The sequence below is a fragment of the Typopeltis vanoorti genome, chromosome 14, assembly GCF_054136105.1.
Source record: "Typopeltis vanoorti isolate ZY-2024b chromosome 14, IOZ_Tvanoo_1.0, whole genome shotgun sequence".
In the NCBI taxonomy this organism is placed as follows: Eukaryota; Metazoa; Arthropoda; class Arachnida; order Uropygi; family Thelyphonidae; genus Typopeltis; species Typopeltis vanoorti.
The window spans coordinates 3062952-3084283 of record NC_143562.1 but is presented as its reverse complement, the minus strand read 5'-3'; the positions used below and the strand labels follow the sequence as shown (position 1 = coordinate 3084283).

The 21332-nt window shown below is 35.8% G+C and overlaps 1 protein-coding gene across 3 annotated transcripts in view; it reads right to left on the bottom strand.

The window, feature by feature from the left end:
• CaMKII (Calcium/calmodulin-dependent protein kinase II) overlaps positions 1-21332 on the bottom strand; it is a 789323-nt gene that overhangs the window by 56494 nt on the left and 711497 nt on the right. For all 3 annotated transcript variants that reach the window (XM_090404176.1, XM_090404177.1, XM_090404178.1), the window contains one exon: positions 18449-18543. In XM_090404176.1, coding sequence (XP_090260302.1) covers positions 18449-18543 — 95 coding nt within the window. The remainder of the gene's footprint in view (positions 1-18448; positions 18544-21332) is intronic.

Sequence of the window (21332 nt, the reverse complement as noted above, 5' to 3'; positions counted from 1 at the left end):
AATTGGGTATGAAAATCAGCAGTCAAAACAAAGCCATTGAAAATAGGCATAAATATTGTATCCTGAATGGCGAACCCATAGAATAAGAAAAACATCTGAGCTTTTTTTACGCATAATTTTTAGTGAAGATGCCAAATTAAACATGGAAATATGAGGCGTGGCTATTAAATAATGAGACCGGTTGCAAAAATGTGGTTCATTATTATGACTGTGCAATTTAATTGTTACCCCCCCTTCAACATACTCCCCTCCTCTATCTATACACTGCTGCACACGAATTTTACATTGTTGGAAACAGTGATGCAAGTCAACAGGTGTTATCTGCTTCAGTAGAGCTGCCGTTTTCTCCTTTACCTCATCATAATATTCTGTACACTACCTGAGGGCATGTATCAAGAATTTGATGATGACGATGACATCCTTCCATAATATATCTACCCAATCATATTCTTCAATAAATCTCACAATCTGCTCTCTTGCCATTTTTCCACTGCTCCTATGGGATGTCAAAGAGAACATCTATGTAGGCAATCATTTTCCTGTTGTTTGCTCCAATATCTTCACAGGAACCATATTCTCCTACCCAGATCCCCATGTGGAAAATGACCATGCTGACTGGAATACTATCTCCCATCTTGCAAAATTTAATGCTGAGTAGTCAGTCAAACACTTATCAATGAAGTACCGGGTGATTATAAAATAACGTCAAGTGTTCAGAGCCCTCTAGCGAGTAATGTATTGGACGAAACACACCAATATTCGGTAGACGTACACAGTGGAACATGGGGATTCGATTTAATGAAAAAAAGTACCAAAAGTCGCCAACAAGGGAAATTTTGGCACTGTTTACCGAGTAAAATGCATTAATTTGCATTATCGTGTTTCTTGTGAGCGATCATGCAATAAAAGGAAAGCCTGTGAGATTTCTTATCATTCGTAGATGAACTGCTTTTCGATGCCTCTTACCTTACGTGAGCGTGCTTTGTTAGTCAAACTCTATTATCAGCGGAACAATAATGCCAGTGCTTGTCTTTGTGATTTTCGGCATATGAAAAATTTACGAAAAGGACCAATTAGCGTGACAAACTTGCGAAAACTGATTCGGCGATTTGAAACTACTGGAACTCTAGCAGTGCAGGGGACATGGAAAATCCTACATCAGATGTTGACGTTTTACCCCATAAAATCAGTCATGTTCAAGAATTGAGTCCTGGTGATGCGATCACATGAATTGACTTATCTTTGAGATTCTTAGCGCACATGAAAGTGGATGATGCATGGTCGTGGCAGATTTTATGGAGTGACGAAGCGCACTTTTATTTGAATGGCGATATTAACACACGCAACTGTCGCATTTGGGCTGCAACTAATCCACACGTGTCTACAGATGCCTATCCACTCACCCAAAGTCACAGTGTGGTGCGGATTTATGGCATCTTTTATCATCGGTCCATACTTTTACAAGGAAAATCACCAAAATGGACCAGTGACCTGTTCCGTCAATGATAACGGGTATGCCAATATGCTACAGAACTTTGTGGTTCCACAACTGCAGCAAAGAGGATGTCTCGATTCGACCATCTTCATGCAGGATGGTGCACCACCCCACATCGGACTTCAGGTAAAGCGTGTTTTGCGACAACCTTTCTCTGACAGAAGAATCATTAGTCGTGCATTTCCCACGCCATGGCCACTGAGATCGCCTGATCTCAATCCTTGTGACTTTTGGCTGTGGGGATTTCTTAAAAGCATTGTGTATCAAGGACATGTACCTGATATTCCAACTTTGAAAGATTGAATAATGTTACACGTGAGACAAATCAATTCCGATATGTTGCGAGGCACTGTGGAAAATGTCATGTACTGTATGCAGTTCCTGGAACATCAGAATGGTGGTCATATTGAACCTCATTTGTAATTAACAATAAACGTCATGAAATTGATGTGTGCTGTCTCTCATTTGCCATTTAGTCATTCATTAGTCACACCTACTAAAATTAATTTGGCAGTGCCAAAATTTCCACTGTGTATGTCTACCAAATATTGGTGTGTTTCGTCCAATACATTACTCGCTAGAGGGCTCTGAACATGTGGCGTTATTTTATTATCACCCGGTATATAAAAGATTGTATTGTCCAGGCAACAGCTGCAATTCCAAAAACATCCTCTCAATTTCCAATCTATCCCAAGTCTTGGTGGAATCCATCATGCCAAGCATCTAAAAAACATCAAGACAGAGCATGCTCGATGAGTTCCTGACGCCTGGCGATCTCTCTCAATAATAATAATATTTTGTAATATACTACCACATCAAACCTAATAGCTTTTAAATGTCCTTAGGTCAAAGCATGTTATATGAGACATCAGAGTCAAAGATAATCTTGGATCCAATTTACATCATCTGTGAATCTAATTAGAGCAAAAACTGTATGGGATGGAATTAGGAAAATAAAAGGATATAAAACACATTGTTTGTCTACCCTGTAACAGAATGGATGTGTTGTTGTGGATCCCAAATCTACTGCAGGCACATTGGGGGAAAAAAAATTGGCTAAAATCTCAGCAACAGCTTCATATCCTCCTGAATTTTTAATACTGAAAGAGCAACAAGAGAAACAGTGGCTAAGATTTTTTTTTTCTGTTGATGGGCAAGAGTCATACAATCTACTATTCATTGAGGAAGAACTAAAAAGAGTTCTTCTACTGTCTCACACAAGTGGCCATGCTGACTGATGATATCCATTATGGTGGTCATATTGAACCTCATTTGTAATTAACAATAAACGTCAGGAAATTGATGTGTGCTGTCCCTCATTTGCCATTTAGTCATTCATTAGTCACACCTACTAAAATTAATTTGGCAGCGCCAAAATTTCCCCTGTTGGCGACTTTTGGTACTTTTTTTTCGTTAAATCGAATCCCCATGTTCCACTGTGTACGTGGAACATGGAGATGGCAAAACATCTTTCATCAACTTCTACGGATCTTCTTCTCTTACTCTACAACAGAATACTTACAGAATACTTACTGGATTCTTGGTATAAGTCAATTGTCAGAGCCATCTCAAAACCAGGAAAGTATCCAATGCAAGTAACAATTACCTACCTTCTGTTCTGACCAACTGTCTATGTAAGATACCAAAGAAAATAATTATTGTCTAATTTCTCCTGTATTTAGAGAAATCTGCATTAACTAGCGTTCTTGTCTCCAACACATAATGCGACTTTTGTAGACACTCTTCAATGATGCACCATTTAGAAACATGTATAAGAGAAATTAATCCCTGAAATGAGAACATATAAGCATATACATAATAGGAAGAAGCTTATGACAGAGGTGATGGCTTATGAAAAGACTCTATAACCTTGTTCTCAGGGCACCTTCTTGTGTTTATTAAAAACTTTTTGTCCATCTAGGTCTTCCAAGTCCAAGTATGAAGTACACTGTATTGGTCATATCATCAAGAAGAGAGTGTTTTCCAAGGCACTATCTTAAGTGTGACATTCTTTGCTGTAAAAGTTAATCACTTAACAGCTTCCTCTCACTGACGACAAAGCTCTATAAGTTGATGACTTCATGATTTATTGTTGCTCTTGTAACATGAGGGTAACTGAAAAACAACACCAATAAACAACTGATCATGTCTCTTCATGGTTTCTTAGGAATTGGTTTTCAGGTTTTCAGCAGAAAAAAGTGTTTGTATACACTCTTCAACCAGATCCTCAGTTAAGAATGGGACAAAATATTCTGCCAGCAGCAACTGAACCTAAGTTCTTATGACTCATATTTTTACAGAAAGCTTACGTTCCTTGCACAAATTCATCAACATTGAATCTCCTTTGTACTCTATCCTCTACTGAATGGGATGTGGATTCATCATTGCCGTGCACTTGCACATTCAAAACTGTATCATGGATCTCAAGTCTATGGTTCTTCTGCAAGGTTGCAATGGATCCTACTCATCATAAGAGTATCTGGATAGTTACTGGTGCTTTTTGCACATTTCCCATTCAAAGTGTTTATGTTGAGGTGAACAAACCTGCTTTGTCCATAGACAGAAACAGTTGTCTTCTAACTATGCCCTTAAAAAAATCTCTTCCAGAGCATACTACATCATCTAATATTTTTTCTCTGCATTAGCAATCTCAGCATCACTCACTCTCTCTCTCTCTCTAACATACACACACACACATCAGACTGCCATACGTCTTTTTGATATGTGTATTATATCTGTAATAAGAGCTTATGCAAGCTACTGGCATCAATCTTGAAAACATTACTGCATTCCTCAGTAAGTTTGCATTCATGCATCCTCTCACTGTGCCAACTAAGGAAGTCTGACACTTCATTGGCTGTCTCTACATGTAGCTATTTAATGTGCATAAAGCAGAATGCTGATTTCCTTCCGATCTATATTAATGGTTCAAAATCTGAGGAATATATTATTTGTGCTACTGTATTTCCTAATTTCATCATATCCAATCAGATCCTGCTTGATTGTAATAATAATAACACAGCAGTGCTGTATGCAATTCATCTTGTGCTTGTGCTTTAAAAGAAAATGGCCACCAACAGAGTATAATTTACACACACTTGTTGAGTTCATTTTAGACAACTTATGGACTCTACAACCATGTTATAAATAACTATTTTAATTTCCCGATGTTTCAACCTTCATATTAAAATCATCATCTGGAGTGTATATACACATATACAAAGACAAGCTACATTACATTTCACACAGTAAAAAAATTAAATTAAAATAAAATAAATAAGGAAATAAAATAACTACATCAAAGCTATATTCTATTTAAGATAACAACAAATATATATGAAATATATTTGTTGTTATCTTAACAAATAACAAATCTATATGAAAGATAACAACATTCTTTCATATAGATCGTTTTGTTACAGTAAAAACTGACGTGAGTAAAATCTGACATTTTATGTTTTTACAAGTGGCATTTTTATCACTTAATGTATTCTCTTAATCCCTATTCTATTTAATGGCTATTTCTTTAAATGTATGATTTTAATTATTTATATGCATGCTCTTACATTTTCTGTAGTTCACACATGACAATATGTGCCTTCCATATTCCTGGGATTTTTAGGCCATCATTATTGTTAAGATTAGGGTGGTTGATAATAATCTCGCAGGCATCCTTAAATTTACGTTCATACCATGTTTTGGTGTGGTGTAAACAACAGGTGCTTTTCCAGTCAATTTATGTAAAATGTTCAGAGCATGATCAGACAAGCAGGCTTCACCATAGCTATTAAATTTAATGTACCGTTTATGTTCTTTTTGTCTGATGGGAATAATGCATCCTGTTTCTCCTATATAGGGAAAATTACAGGTACAGTGAATACGGTATACTCCATGGTGGGCCAATGGAGGAAGTGGATCCTTGGGTGAGTTGAGTAAGTTTTTTAATTTTGCAGGAGGTTTAAAGGTGGCTTTAAGGTTGTATTTTTGTAGTATGCTTATTTTATCTGATGTCCCTTTAATGAATGGAGTGGTTACAGTTTTACTGTAGTCTAGTTTATTTTTGTTTTTAAGTGGGGTGTATTTTGTGGATAGTATTTTGACTGTGACCATTTTTTAGGAAGGTATTGCTGATAACTTTTAATTCATCTTCAAGTGCTTGCTCATTGGAGCAAATCTTCAAAGCTCTGTTTTTTAGTATGTTAATGACACCTAATTTTTGTGTTGGGTGGTGGTAGCAGTTTATGTGTATATATTGGCCAGTATGTGTCATTTCCGGTAAACAGTGAAGGAAAGACTGCCAGAAGGAAGATGTGTGACAAGTGTATCTAAAAACAGAAGTGTGTTCTGAGTTTCAATCTCAACTGTGAATTGTATGCATTTGTGTAGTTTGTTTAGGTGGCTGAGGAAAGTGTCTAATGTCTGGCCGCCATAGGGCCAGATAGCAAAAAAACATCGTCGAGATATCTAAGTCAGACTTTGGATTTTCAAGGAGAGGAATCTAGAGCTTGCACAAAGTGTTTCATGTAAGAGTTAGCAATGTGGGGGGGGGATAATGGTGAGCCCATGACTGTGCCTTCTTTTTGTAGGCAGAAAGTGTTTTACCACACAAAATAGCCAGAATGTGGTATATGCACATAGAGCGCTGTGATATCGGGAGGAAATTTGTCCTGTAATAGAAGGATTGTGTCATTGATTGTAACTTTTGTGAAGAGGGCAGAGACATCAAAACTGACTAAAATCATCTTTTTTCAGTGCTATGTCTTTGATTTTGTTCACAGAGTGTTGTGTGTTTTTAATACAGGAGGGAGAATGACCTACCAACTCTTTGAATGTTGAAGCTAATATCTTGGCTAGGTGATAATTAGGGCTGTCTATACCTTTGACTATTGGCCAGCGTGGTGTATTTTGTTTGTGTATCTTTGGTAGACCATAAATTCTCGGGGAATGAGCACAGTGCAGAAGTAATTTTTTAATCGTATCTTCAGACCACGTAGTGACTGATTTAAGTAGCTTTTCTGTTTTCTTTTTTATTTGATTGGTAGGGTTATAGTTAACAGGTTGATAGGCGCTGTTGTCTGCGACTATTAGATTCATTTTTTCGACATATGTAATGTAGTGCAATTTAGGATAACTGTGGCACTGCCTTTGTCGGCTCTAGTTATTATGATGTCTGTATTTAATTTTAGTGATTTCACTGCTGTCAGTTCAGATTTCATTAGGTTGCTATTTATTGTTTTTGAATAGTTTAAATTTTAAATGTTAGAGGTTTCTTAATGTATTTTATCTGCTATGGTGGTTGGGATAAATCGTAAAACTCTTTCAATATGATAAATGAAATCAAGTTTGTTAATAGTTTTTGGTGCCACGGCAAAGTTTAAACCTTTGCTGAGTAGCGATAGTTCATCACTGTTCAGGGCCTGGTTCGATAGGTTGACTACGCGACTCTACGTTGATGGCAGTTGGTGGTTCCTATTGTTCCTTGCTTTTGGTTGGTTGTTGCTACCGCTGGCTTGTGATTGGCTGTTTTTGTTCACTGTGGAGAAATTCAAACATGTCAGTTGTTTTTCTGGGCATTGTCTATCTTTAAAAACAAAGAAAGCATTCTTCGACATAAAGATAGACAATGACCAGATCCAAATCCGAACTGAAAGCAGTGAAATCACTAAAATTAAATACAGACATCGCAATCACTAGAAGCAACAAAGACAGTGCCACAGTTATCAAAATCGTACTACATATGCTAAAAAAATGAATCTAATAGTTGCGGACAAGCACCTACCAACCTGTTAACTAAAACTCTACCAATTGAATAAAAAAGAAAAAGAAAAGCTACTTAAATATAGTTAAAAAATTACTTCCGCAATATGCTTGTTCCCCAAGAATTTACAGTCTTCCAAAGATACACAAACAAAACGTCCCACTCCAGCCAATAGTCGAAGGTATAAACAGCCCCAATTATCACGTAACCAAGAAACTTGCGTCAACACTAGAGGCGTTGGTAGGTCATTCCTCCTCCTATATTAAAAGCACACAACACTTTGTAAACAAAATCAAAGACATAACACTGAAAAAAGATGATTTATTAGTCAGTTTTGACGTCTCTGCCCTCTTCACAAATGTTTCAATCAATAATGCAATCTTTCTATCACAGGACAAACTCCCTCCCAATATCACAGTGGTCTATGCGAATATACTACATTCTGGCTATTTTGTGTGGTAAAACACTTTCTACCTACAAAAAGAAGGCACAGTCATGGGCTCACCATTATCCCCCCCCCCCCCCCCCCATTGCTAACTCTTACATGAAACATTTTGTGCAAGCTCTAGATTCCTCTCCTTTAAAACCCAAAGTCTGACTTAGATACGTTGATGATGTTTTTGCTATCTGGCACAATGGCTGCCAGACATCCGACACTTTCCTCAGCCACCTAAACAAACAACACAAATGCATACAATTCACAATTAAGATTGAAACTCAGAACACACTTCTGTTTTTAGATACACTTGTCACACATCTTCCTTCTGGCAGTCTTTCCTTCACTGTTTATCGGAAATGACACATACTGGCCAATATATACACATAAACTGCTACCACCACCCAACACAAAAATTAGGTGTCATTAACATACTAAAAAACAGAGCTTTGAAGATTTGCTCCAATGAGCAAGCACTTGAAGATGAATTAAAAGTTATCAGCAATACCTTCCTAAAAAATGGTCACAGTCAAAATACTATCCACAAAATACACCCCACTTAAAAACAAAAATAAACTAGACTACAGTAAAACTGTAACCACTCCATTCATTAAAGGGACATCAGATAAAATAAGCATACTACAAAAATACAACCTTAAAGCCACCTTTAAACCTCCTGCAAAATTAAAAAACTTACTCAACTCATCCAAGGATCCACTTTCTCCATTGGCCCACCATGGAGTATACCGTATTCACTGTACCTGTAATTTTCCCTATATAGGAGAAACAGGATGCATGATTCCCATCAGACAAAAAGAACATAAACGGTACATTAAATTTAATAGCTATGGTGAAGCCTGCTTGTCTGATCATGCTCTGAACATTTTACATAAAATTGACTGGAAAAGCACCTGTTGTTTACACCACACCAAAACATGGTATGAACGTAAATTTAAGGATGCCTGCGAGATTATTATCAACCACCCTAATCTTAACAATAATGATGGCCTAAAAATCCCAGGAATATGGAAGGCACATATTCGACCCATTTAAACTTTCCCTAAGAGTCGAGTATAAATAGGACCAAAGATAATACAGGATCTTAAATCAGGTTTAATTTAATTTTTTTTTTTTCGTGTGTGAACTACAGAAAATGTAAGAACATACATATAAATCAGGAGTGGCCAACTTCTTTCTATACGAGGGCCAATATATGATGAGTGGTAGCTTCACGAGCTGCACACTTTTAGACAAAAGTTAAATAAACTCTGCATTTTTTCAAGGCAATAGTTATATGTATTGAATTACTATATTTGTTAAATCATTTTATTACTGGGAGAACAATATAAAATACTTAACTGATTTAAATATAATATAAGTTGTTAAATCAAATTTAAGTATATATTTCTGTTTTTTTTTACATGCAAGACAACTTAATGAGAACTGTGGGCGTTCATGTGCAGCAACAAGTTCATCAAAGTCGATTTTCAATGATGATGACGATATTCATAATATATCCTGAAGGTGGTCATCAGTCAGTTGGCTTCTTTGTGAAGATTTAGCATCCCTCATAGTTGAGAAAGTGCATTCACATACGTATGTGCTTCCAAACATAGATGCAATTCTCAAGCTGAAATCACTGAATGCAGGATATTTTCCTCTTGATATCAGTTACTACTCTGGCAGTGACTTACACCTTAATGGAGTAGTGTTTGTCCTAAATAATAGAATTGCAAAATCTCTACAGAGATATTGGCCCATAAATGACAGAATCATAACAGCCAAAATAACTGCACACCCACTCAAACAGTTTGAATCATCCAACCCAAGATCACCCAGATGAAGAGTTGGAACAATTTTATGAAGACATTCAAACTGCAATCTCCAGTGCTAAGTCAGATTATTATTATAATTATTATTATTTAGGCCTCCATGGAGTCAAAAGACACTCATCGTGGGAGGTCCTTCTTAAGAAACACAAAATCTATCAAGACTCATCGAGGGGAGATCCCCCCCCCTAAGAAACACAAAGTCTATCATACCACTCCTTGAACTCATTGACCGTTCTCGCTCTCACCATTCCATCAGGCAATGCATTCTATGGTTCAACCACCATCCATGCAAAGAAACCACTCCTCACCTCTTGCTCACAGTTTCCTTTCATAACTTCCAGGGATGGCCTCTTGTCATCACTCCTTCCGGCTGTTCAACCAAGCGAAAGAACTCTCCAGTGTCAACCCTGTAACCACCTCTCAACAGTTTAAAAGTCTCAATCATATCACCTCTCCTTCTTCTATCCACCAAACTCTGCAGTCCACATTCCCTCAGCCGATCCTCATAACTATCATCGTACAGTCCTGAAACCATCTTTGTAATCCCCCTTTGTACCCTTTCTCAAGTTAATTTATCCCCTTCAAATCCTGGGGACCAAATCTGAGAACAGTAGTCCAAGTGTGGTCTGATCGGGCTCTTATACAACGTAAATAACTGTTTTATCTCTGCAGGTCAGCATCCTTCTCATTATTGCAGCAATCCTGTGTTACCTTCACCACCTTTGCAATATGTCCCCTAAATTTCAGGTTTCTATCAATCATCAACCCCAAATCTCTTGTCTGCCCTACTTCCTCCAGTATAACTCCTCCCATAGAGTATGCAGTGTGACATCAATGTTTCCCAAACCTCAAGACCCTACATTTTGCTGCATTAAACTGACATCCCCATTCATTTTCCCACCTATCTAGCTTATTCAAATCCTCTTGCAGGGCTACCACATCTGCACTATTACTAATAATCCTTACCAGCTTTGCATCATCTGAAAACAACTGAATATCCCCTTGCAATCCACTGACAATGTCATTGATATAAAGGTTAAACAATATAGGTCCCAGTACTGAGCCCTGTGGGACCCCACTTGTAACCCTCTGCTTCCTTGAAACTGCCCCACCATACACAACTCTCTGATAACAATCGGACAGCCAATCCTGAATCCAGTTGACCAATCTGACATCAAGACCCATGTGCTGCAACTTAAATATCAGCTTATCATATGACACCCTGTCAAATGCCTTCGCTAAGTCTAAGAAAATGGCAGTATATGCCTTTCCCTCATCAACTACTCTCGTTATTTTTTTATAAAGGGCTAGCATATTACTAAAGCAAGATCGCTCCTTAACAAATCCATGTTGATTCTCACAGATAACATTACCCTCATCTGCCCAGCATTATATATAGGTCCTCACTAATTACTCCAAGACCTTAACAACTACTGATGACACACAAACTGGCCTATAATTAGACACTTCCAGTCTGCTACTGCCTGGCAGTAGCAGACTGGTGCAGCGGCGCTAACTTAACTTCCTTCCATTCCTTTGGTTACCTTTCCTGCAGCCAGACTTTTATTGAAGAACCAGGTCAATGGAGCTGTCAGTTCCCTAGCACATTCTCTCAAAACTCGTGGTGAAATACCATCCAGTCCCACAGCTTTACTGCCATCCAGAGTACTCAGTATTTGAAACACACTCTCCTCCTGTACCTCTAAACCTTGAACCTGTCCTATCCCTCTAGCATTAAAACTGACTACTCCAGGATGAAATACTCCAATAAAGTTTTCATTGAACAATTCTACTATGTCCTCTGCATCAGTCACTCTATTCCCATTTTTATCCCATAAATTCTTCCACAGTTATTTCTCTTCTTCCTGGCCACATAGCTAAAAAATTCCCTAGGATTGTCTTTGGATCTTAGGGCCAATTTCCTCTTATATTCCAGTTTTGCTTTCCTTACCACACTAGTCACTCTTCTGGCCTGTGTCTTATACTCTTCATGTATCTTCTCTTCACCTGTCTCCTTATATCTCTTCCACAGCCTCTTTTTCGCATGTAATTCCTGTTTAATATTGTTTGTCATCCACTTTACTCCAAATTGTGTCCTCTTGTTCACTTGTGGTATACAACTTACCATTGCCGCTAACAAATATTCTTTCATAATTTCCCACGCACTAATGATATCCCGGCCTTCCAATTCCTCCCTCCATGAAACTTCCCAAGTTGATATAATCATCTACCTTATAATTCCACATACGTTCCCATCTCTTTGACTCTCCTGCATGTCTATTCTTTCCAAGTCAAAACCATATGGTCACTCTCTCCAATTGGTGGGAGAGATGTCATCTCAGTTATTATCAACTCTTCTGATGCTATAACCAAATCCAAAACTCTTGAACCTCTTGTTCCCTGTATTACATGTTGCCTAAGACAATTGTCCCTCAAGAATTCTAGAAATTCCATTCTCTTATTGCTACATGCATCTTCCTCTCCCCAGTTTATACTACTGTTATTATAATGATGGGCGACCTAAATGCAAAAGTGAGCTCAGAAAAAATCTCATTTTGCATGGGAAACCAAGGGCTTGGAATCAGAAATGAAAAAGGTGAAAGATTAATTCAATTATGTGAAACCAATGACCTAATAATTGCCAACACACTGTTTAAACATCCTCCCAGAAAACTATATACCTGGAAAAGCCCTGGGGACATCTATAGAAACCAAGTTGACTATATAGTAATAAGCAAAAGATTTCAAAATGCAATAACACAAACAAAAACATATCTTGGAGCAGACATAGGATTGGACCACAACCCAGTGATTGCAAAAAAATCAAAATAAAACTTAAGATACCAAGCCAACCATTCATAAGAGAAACTTATAAATTAGACTCACTTAACAACCAAGAAGTTAAAGACTGCTTTATAAAAGAATTCACAAAATCCCTTAACAAGTTTGACACCACAACTCACACAGAAAATAGAACACCAATTGATGAAATTAACGTGAACTGGCAAGCATTCAAGAATAGCATCAATGAAGCAGCCAAAAATACACTCCCACAATTAAAAAGGAAAAGCAATAAACCTTGGAAAAGTTAAAGAACAAACCTGAATATAAAAGCATGAATAAAGAAATAAAAAAGAATGCAGGAAAGCCAAAGAGGAATGGATAAAATATAAATGTATAAATATAGAAAACCTTGATAGAAAACACAGAAGCAGAGAAATGCATGAAAAGATCAGAGAAATGACAAGCAAGAGAAATACAGCAAACCATGCAAGTGTCATTAGAGACTCAAGATACCATATTCTAATGGATAAAAAAAAAGAAATCATGGAAAGATGGATTGAATACACAAGGAAATTATATGAACAACAAAGAAATGATATTCCTGAACAGACTGATTTAGAAGGACCATCCATTTTACTCTGTGAAGTTGAAAATGCCGCCAGAAAACTAAAACCACATAAAGCTGCAGGAATAGATAACATCTTGGCAGAATGGTTGAGGGCTCTCGATGAAGGAGGACTGAAATTTCTAACAAAATTATGCAATAAAATATACGAGACTGGATTTCTACCCAAAGATATTAATCACTTAATTTTCATTCCAATTCCCAAAAAATTAAAAGCTATAAGATGTGAAGAGTTCAGGACAATCAGCCTCATCAGTTAAGTATCCCTATACGTTATACTTGAAAGAAATAAAAGAAAAATAAACATAGAAATAAATGATACATAAAGTGGCTTCAAGGAAAATGTAGGTACAAGAGAAAATATTTTCAACGTCAAAACCATCATAGAAAGATATGTAGAAAAACAAAAAGATGTGTACCTCTGCTTCATAGATTACAAAATGGCATTCAACAATGTCCAACATGAATAATTAATTGAAATCCTTTCAAAAATAGGCATGGATGGAAAAGACATTAGGCTATTAACTAATCTTTACTGGGAACAGACTGCATTTTTGAGAATAAATAGAGAGACCTCAGAAGAATTCCAGTTCAGAAAGGTGTGAGACAAGGCTGTGTCTTTTCTCCGATTCTCTTTAACCTGTACACAGAAGAAATATTTAATAAAATTAGTAACCTCAAAGGAATCACTGTAGGGGAAGAATTATTAAAATCCTAAGATATGCAGATGACACAGTTCTTCTAGCTGAAAATAAATATGATCTGGCCTCAGTTTTAGCTTTAAAAAGACAAAAATCATGAAAATTTCAAGAGAAAAGAAAATACCAAAAATATGCATCAATATAAAAGGAAATAAATTAGAACAGGTGCAAAAATACATATACCTCGGACACTTGATCACAGAGAATGGCAGGACAGAAGATGAAAATAGAAAAAGGATTGAAATTGCAAGGTCAACTTTCAACAGTATGAAAAATTTACTAACATCTAGAGAATTAAATCTGAAAACAAGACTAAGAATCTTCAAATGCTACATATGGTCTACATTATTATATGGAGTGGAGACATGGCCACTCTCAATCTGAGTGTGAAAAAAACTGGAGGCCTTTGAAATGTGGATGCTGCGAAGAATTATGAGAATATCATGGAAAGACAAAAAGACAAATGAAGAGGCACTAGAGATGGCAGGTGTAAACAGGAGCCCGATGAAAGAAATTAAAAAGAGAAAAGTCACATATTTTGGACATATTCTGAGACATAACTACCTACAAAGGACACTTCTCGAAGGAACTGTCGAAAATATTTCCTGTTAGAAAAGAAAGAAACTTGCGGTGTGTCAAGGCCCAATTTCCACCCTTAATTAGATTCACACACTTCATTACAGTTTTCATAACCTCCTCTATCTCCAGAATTTTACCGCACAGAGCTTCCTGATGTATAAAGTAGTGCAATATAGGACAATTGATTCTAGCCTTAGTAACTCACACAGGTACTCAAACAGGCTTAGTAAACCAACTAAGCCTGTTTGAGTACCACGCATTGACCTGTTTTCTTCATAGGTCTTATGTTTCTTTCTTATAGTACACAAAGGCTGATGTAACTGACCAGGGGACACAAACTGCAACAATAACACTGTTATCTCTGAAACTGATCACTGTAACCAGAGCAGAACAAGTGACTTTCAATGATGCATTACTCTGGAGCACATAGAAATCTACCACTCCCACTACTACAACTCACGCAGAGAAGCAGTAGATTTTATAAATTGGGTAATCTTTTTAAAGCAATATTGATTCCCTGTTGAGAATATAAATTGTTTCCGTCATCAGAAATAATGAATATAACTAGTACATCAATCAGAAAATCTGCGGTAGAAACTAATAGATAAATTGATAATACATATAATTTAATATAGTTTTTATCCTGCTGCGGGCTACACAAAATTACGTTATTATGGGCTGCATGCAGCCTGTGGACCTGCTGTTGGCCACCTATGATATAAATAATTAAAATCATACATTTAAAGAAATAGCGATTAAAAAGAATAGGGATTAAGAGAATACATTAAGAGATAAAAATGCCACTTGCAAAAACATAAAATGTCAGATTGTTTTAAAACCGAATAAGAAACTCAAAGATTGGAATCAGAGAGTTTCATGCCGAATATAGTAAACTATAAAAGTATCAGCGATTACTAGCGTGAGCTAATGCAAGTAGTCTTAGTACGTAATACAATCTCGGGCAACTCACAGCAAAGGTGGTAAAGTTCTGATCACTATTCTTGGTATTTTCCATAATGTAAAAACACATTTCCTAGGAAATGTATGCTGTTATTACATTACGGTGGGAGGTCACTACCCAGACCGGTTTCAGCCTTTTTTTGAGGCTTCATCATTATTCATGCCGAAATAGATACCTTTGGTATCTATTTCGGCATGAAACTCTCTGATTCCAATCTTTGAGTTTCTTATTCGGTTTTAAAACAATGTGGGATTTAATATCCTCTTAATTTAAATAATGTTTATATAGCTGAAATGAAGCCTATTGGCTCTTTATATTTAAGTAATTTAAATAAAATGTCAGTTTACACTGTAACAAACAATCTATATGAAAGAATGTTTCTTTGTTGTTATCTTAAATAGAATATAGCTTTGATGTAGTTATTTTATTTCCTTATTTATTTTAATTTGATTTTATATTTTTTTTTATTTATATCTTTTTCATTAGAGGTCATGCTAGTAGAATAACCGTTGATCAAATCATTGTATCTGTAGCTTACTGTGTGAAATGTAATGTAGCTTGTCTTTATACATGTGTATGTACTCCAGATGATGACCTTAATATGAAGGTCAAACGTCGGGAAATTAAAATAGTTATTTATAACACGGTTGTAGAGTCCATAATTTGTCTAAAATGAATGATGATCACAGTGTAACACTAAAGGAGACTCATTGAGTTCTTTACAAGCCATCTTGTCTCCTGTGTATAATCCACATCCAGTGCTTTGAAGAGTGAATCCATTGTACAAATTAAAGGTTCTTAATTTTGATATTCACTTAGGCTAGATTCCTAGCCACAGATGCTACTGCAGATGAGCTCATGCATTTTGCAGATATTGTTTGTTAGTCCTGTATGCAGACTACCAACAGTTTATAAGATCAAAGCTAATAACTCATTATAACTGGAAGCATGGACAAACTGCATGAGATTAAGCCTGAAATTACTTTAGTAGACATATTCACAAGACTAAATAATAATTTTTATGATTGCAAATATTTCAACCAGCTGGTTATCATCAGTGCATCAGCATAATCATAAGGTGAAGATAGAACAATGCACTGATGATGACTAGTTAGTTTATAGTTGAAATATTTGCATTATTAATTTTTATGGTATGTCACCTATTTTTCTTTAGGAATATCCCTTTTATGATGTCACTGGCTTTTAATTTAATTTTTAGGGCATTACTGATGTTTTAAAGACATAGATATAATATAAGGAAGGAATCATTTTGGACATACCTCTGTAGGATATTCCTGGTTATCTTCTTTTGGAGCAGAATCAGGCATATAGTGGTAAACATTTTTATACTACTGCTTAAGTATGACTGAAAAGGGGGGGGGGTATGGAAATGTGGAGATAGAAGATGTGGGAGAATTGCGGATAAGACAAGGGTATGTGAATTTAAAACCCACTCTGGTTTCCAGAGTGGGCTGTGAATTCTTTGAGAAGAAGTGAAAGATAGAAAGATAGATTTTTGGGAAAACGGAAAGGATAGAATATGATGAAACAAGCTTAGGGATAGGAGTAACAGAGTGTGAGCCATTTCGACTGGGTGTCATCTTTGGAGCTCATGGGAAAAGTGGAGATGACACCCAGTCGAAATGGCTCACACTCTGTTACTCCTATCCCAAAAATCTATCTTTCTATCTTTCACTTCTTCTCGAAGAATTCACAGTTTAATATGAATAGTGAAGATTTAAGACTTAATTAAGTGGAGACTTTGCTGAAATATTTGCAATTATAAAAATTATTTACATATGTTTCTGATAAACTTTATAATGTCACAAGCAGTCAAGTCAACAAAGAAACAAAAGAGAGGAAGTGTGCTTACTAGGCTCTGCATAGGTCACAGTCATCTTACACATTCTTATTTACGAAGTGCTAATGACCGATGTATGCATGATCAATGCAACATGTATTACCATTTGTTACATTCTGGTGGAGTGCACTTCACATCTCCACTTCACTCAATGAAGGAATGAATTTTTTTATGGCTGAGCCAGATACGTTCAAGACAGATATTATCAGACTCAGATAAACTTCATGAAGTTTTTAATTTTTTAAAAAGATTTAATTTATTCAAACACATTTGATTATAAATTCTATTTTTTTTAAAAATTTACTATTTGTACATATTATTTACTATTTTATATTTTTATTACTGCTATAATCTTTGGTTTGATGCAGTATGACTTTTGATGTCACCAATAAACTCCTAATCAATCAACCAACTAATCAATCAATCATTAATTACAATTTATGCATCAATGAAAAATTCATAAGAATTTATCTTTTAAAAATACATAAGTCTGCCTGGTTGGCCAAGTGAGTAGCGTATTCGCTCTCCAGCCAAAAGGCTGCGGGTTCGAATCACACCATGGGCATGTCTGTGAAAATGGTGGTTGAGAGTAAATGGAGTTGATGTAGATGATGTGGTTCGCTGAAGTTAGTGGAGATTAAGAGTTGTAGAGTAAGTGCCTTCCCTCGATAAGTATTTGGACTTCTTGGAAGTATCACGTAATAATAACTTCTTTCAAACATGAGCCATTGCAATATTCTAGGTCTAAGTTATCCACCGAATCCCTCATTCTTTTACATTCTGCTCCTCTATATATTAGTTTTGATAACTATCAGACAGCTATTCTACTGGCCAGGTCACTAAGATGTTAATTCCAACATAATGACCACACTGTTTAATCTAGTAGTAAAATGATATAGCCATATCAAGTCTAATGCTACTTTGTATATTATAATTATACTTGACAAGAAATTATATTCTTGTTTTTCTTGTTTTAATCTTATACCAAAGTAAATATAAGTATGAAGTAACTTCCTACTTGTATATGAAGGTTCTTGACTTCAATTGCCATAGAATCCTAACATGCAAAAACATTATGGGAAAAGCATTTCCTCAGTTTCTGCTTCTATAAAGGTAAATACTAAAAATCGATCTGAAGTCAACAGCCTTTATATACATGTAAACTAGTCATGACGTTACTGCACCTTTATGCTTAGATAGAATTAAAACAAATATAATTTCTTGTGAAGTATAATATACAGTGTAATTGAGTGTTACAATATATTTTATACTTCACATCAATCATTAATGGGATCATGTAATGGTTACCCACAGAAAAAGTTTCCTCAAATAATGTTGCTTCATTATAAAATGTGAACAAATTTCAACAATTGATCATATCATATTATAAGAACATATAAAATTATGAATTCTTACCATTATCAAAATAAAATTTATGAAAATCCATTCCTTCCACTAAATTACCTAAAGCTTCAGGCTCAAAGGCTGTCATGTGAGGATCACAAAATTTCCTAAAAACATTAAAGAACAAGACAGAACATTTATAAAATTAAAGCAAACTTTATATATCATTAAATGCATAATTTTAAAATTAAGTCAATAAGTTTAACAGATAACCAGTAAGCTTAACTCATATGGAGCAAAACCTTAAAACAGCAATCCTGAAACCCAGCTTTAATTATATTATTAAATAAAATATGCTAAAAGACATACCATAAAAGTCCTGGTTTACTGATTTATTGTTAGCAGTATACCGAGTCAGAACACTATTTTTGAGAAGGAAAATTAAATTTAGAGACAAGCCAGTTTTTCAACAGAGACAACAATTTTACCCAAACAATGAAATTAAGTATACTCAAAACAGAAGAATAAACATTAACATAAAAATTTTGTTCAAGTGGAAAAATAACCTTTTAAATTAATATTAAAAATGGGATAGCTATCTGTTTTGAAAACTAAAACCTTGTACATCTTAGGTTTCAAAAGTATGGGGTGCCCCCCTTCTAAGGAAGGGTGAGATCTTCTCAGGGGGATTTGAACAGGTTGGTGTTTTGGGCTGAAGAATAAGGATGTCACTTTATTGTTAAGTGCCAAGTTATGCACTTTGGCTACATAAGTAAAGGATAAATAACAACAATTTACTAAAAATTGAAATATCTAAAAATGTGGTCAGATGTGCTTAATGGGAAACATTACTCATGTGCTACTATAATGAATAAAATATGTATTATATTAAATATTTGCAGTGATTATTTTACAAAGGGGATGGGAGGTTGTGTTGAACATTTTCATTACATAAGAGAGTTCTATTAAATAAAGTCTGCTAACCAATAATTAGATGATAGAAAGTTATTAAATAACTTGAATCCCATAATAGGTAGGTCACTCCAATAACTTTGGATGTGAATAGAAAGCAGTAAAAGATTCTCATGGGGTCCTGCTCTTCTTATAGCAGGGAGAAGGTGTACTGATTGGTTGAAATGGAATAGTGTTTGTTTAACTGCCAAGATGATGCTATATTAAGAAGAGTAATGTCAGGAAGTTCTTGATGATGTTGTTGAAAGGGGATTTGAAAGGTTGGTGTTTTGGGATGAAGACTAATAATGTCACTTCAATGTTATTAACTGTATAGTTATGCACTTGGGCCACAGAAGATGGAAAGAGGTTTTATCATATTCAAGGAATCTTCACCTTCAAGAGGCAAGAGATCTGGGAATCTTGGTGGAATGTAAACTGAAGTTCGGGGAGGGCGGGGAGGGAACAGCTTGCAAATATGGTAATGGTTACTCAGAAAATTGCTGCTATATTGAAAAGAACCCTCATAAGTATGAATGGATAAAGAGATGACAGGTACATTGTATTCTAAGGCATTCTAATCAGGCCACATTTAGATTTCTGTGCACAGATGTGATGCCTAGTTATATGGAAATACTGGAAAGAGAGGGCAGAGATGAATAACTAAGATTGTCTTAGGGCTTCCGAATGTTGACTACCGAATGAGGGCAGAGTAATAGAATATCGTCTGCATATAGGAAAAAGAGAAGTGATATGATTAAGATATTTAAGTTCGTGAGAGGAACTTATTATTATTATTATTACTATTAGTACACCTCCATGGAGTCGGCAGACTCATTTTAGGAGGTTCATTCAACTGGCAACATATTTATTGTACTGAATCTTAAAATCGTTACCAGTCTCTGCATTAACAACACATTCTAGTAATGTGTTCCATTTACTCACAATTTGCTGCATAAAAATTTACTCCTCACATTCCTCTCTGTCACACTCTTACATAATTTCCAGGGATGGCCAGTGGTTCTTCCCTTCTCACCTTCTGCTCTTTTTATAATTTCCTCTGGATTAATCCGATAAAATCCCATCACCACCTTAAATATCTCTGTTATATCACCTCTTTTCTTCCTATCCACTAAAATCAGCAACCCCATTTTTCACCCTCTTGCCATAGCCAGCATTCCAGAGTTTTGAGATTGCCTTAGTCACTCTTCTCTGGACCCTCTCTAATGTTTCCACATCACACTGAAAATTAGCTGATCAAATCTGAGCACAACAGTCCAAGTGTTGTCTGACTAGTGTGCTTTAAAAAGTGGCACTGCATGTTATCCCTACATGTTAGAGTACTTTAGATAGATAGATACAAAGAAATTATTGCATAGGTAATGGCAGAATGAGAGGTCATCCCTGAAACTGTGCAAAGGTCATGTGAGTATAAAGAAGTGAAACTGGTAATTAGTTTACGGAATTAACAACGCATATAAAGTATATTGATTAAAGGTAACTTTAATGAATAACTTCTATATTTCGGCAACATCACATTGCCATCTTCAGGAACATAAAAATATGGTATGTGCACGCAGGCACTAACACAAAGCAAATGAGGAAGAAAGCAAGAAACTAATATTGTTCCTAAAGTCCTAATGGTGCCCTCTTGTGGGCTAATACCATTAGGACTTTAGGAACAATATTAGTTTCTTGCTTTCTTCCTCATTTGCTTTGTGTTAGTGCCTGCGTGCACATACCATATTTTTATGTTCCTGAAGATGGCAATGTGACGTTGCCGAAATATAGAAGTTATTCATTAAAGTTACCTTTAATTAATATACTTTATGCATTGTTAATTCCGTAAACTAATTACCAGTTATGTCTGACCAACGTATAAGCCTTGCTACTAGAATAAAGAAGTGAAAAGGAGATTTTTTCGTGGCGAATGAGTAGAATGCATTGCCAGAGTGTATGGCAAGTACTCCGATGCCAAATGTTTTCAAGGTTTATGAAAATTCTC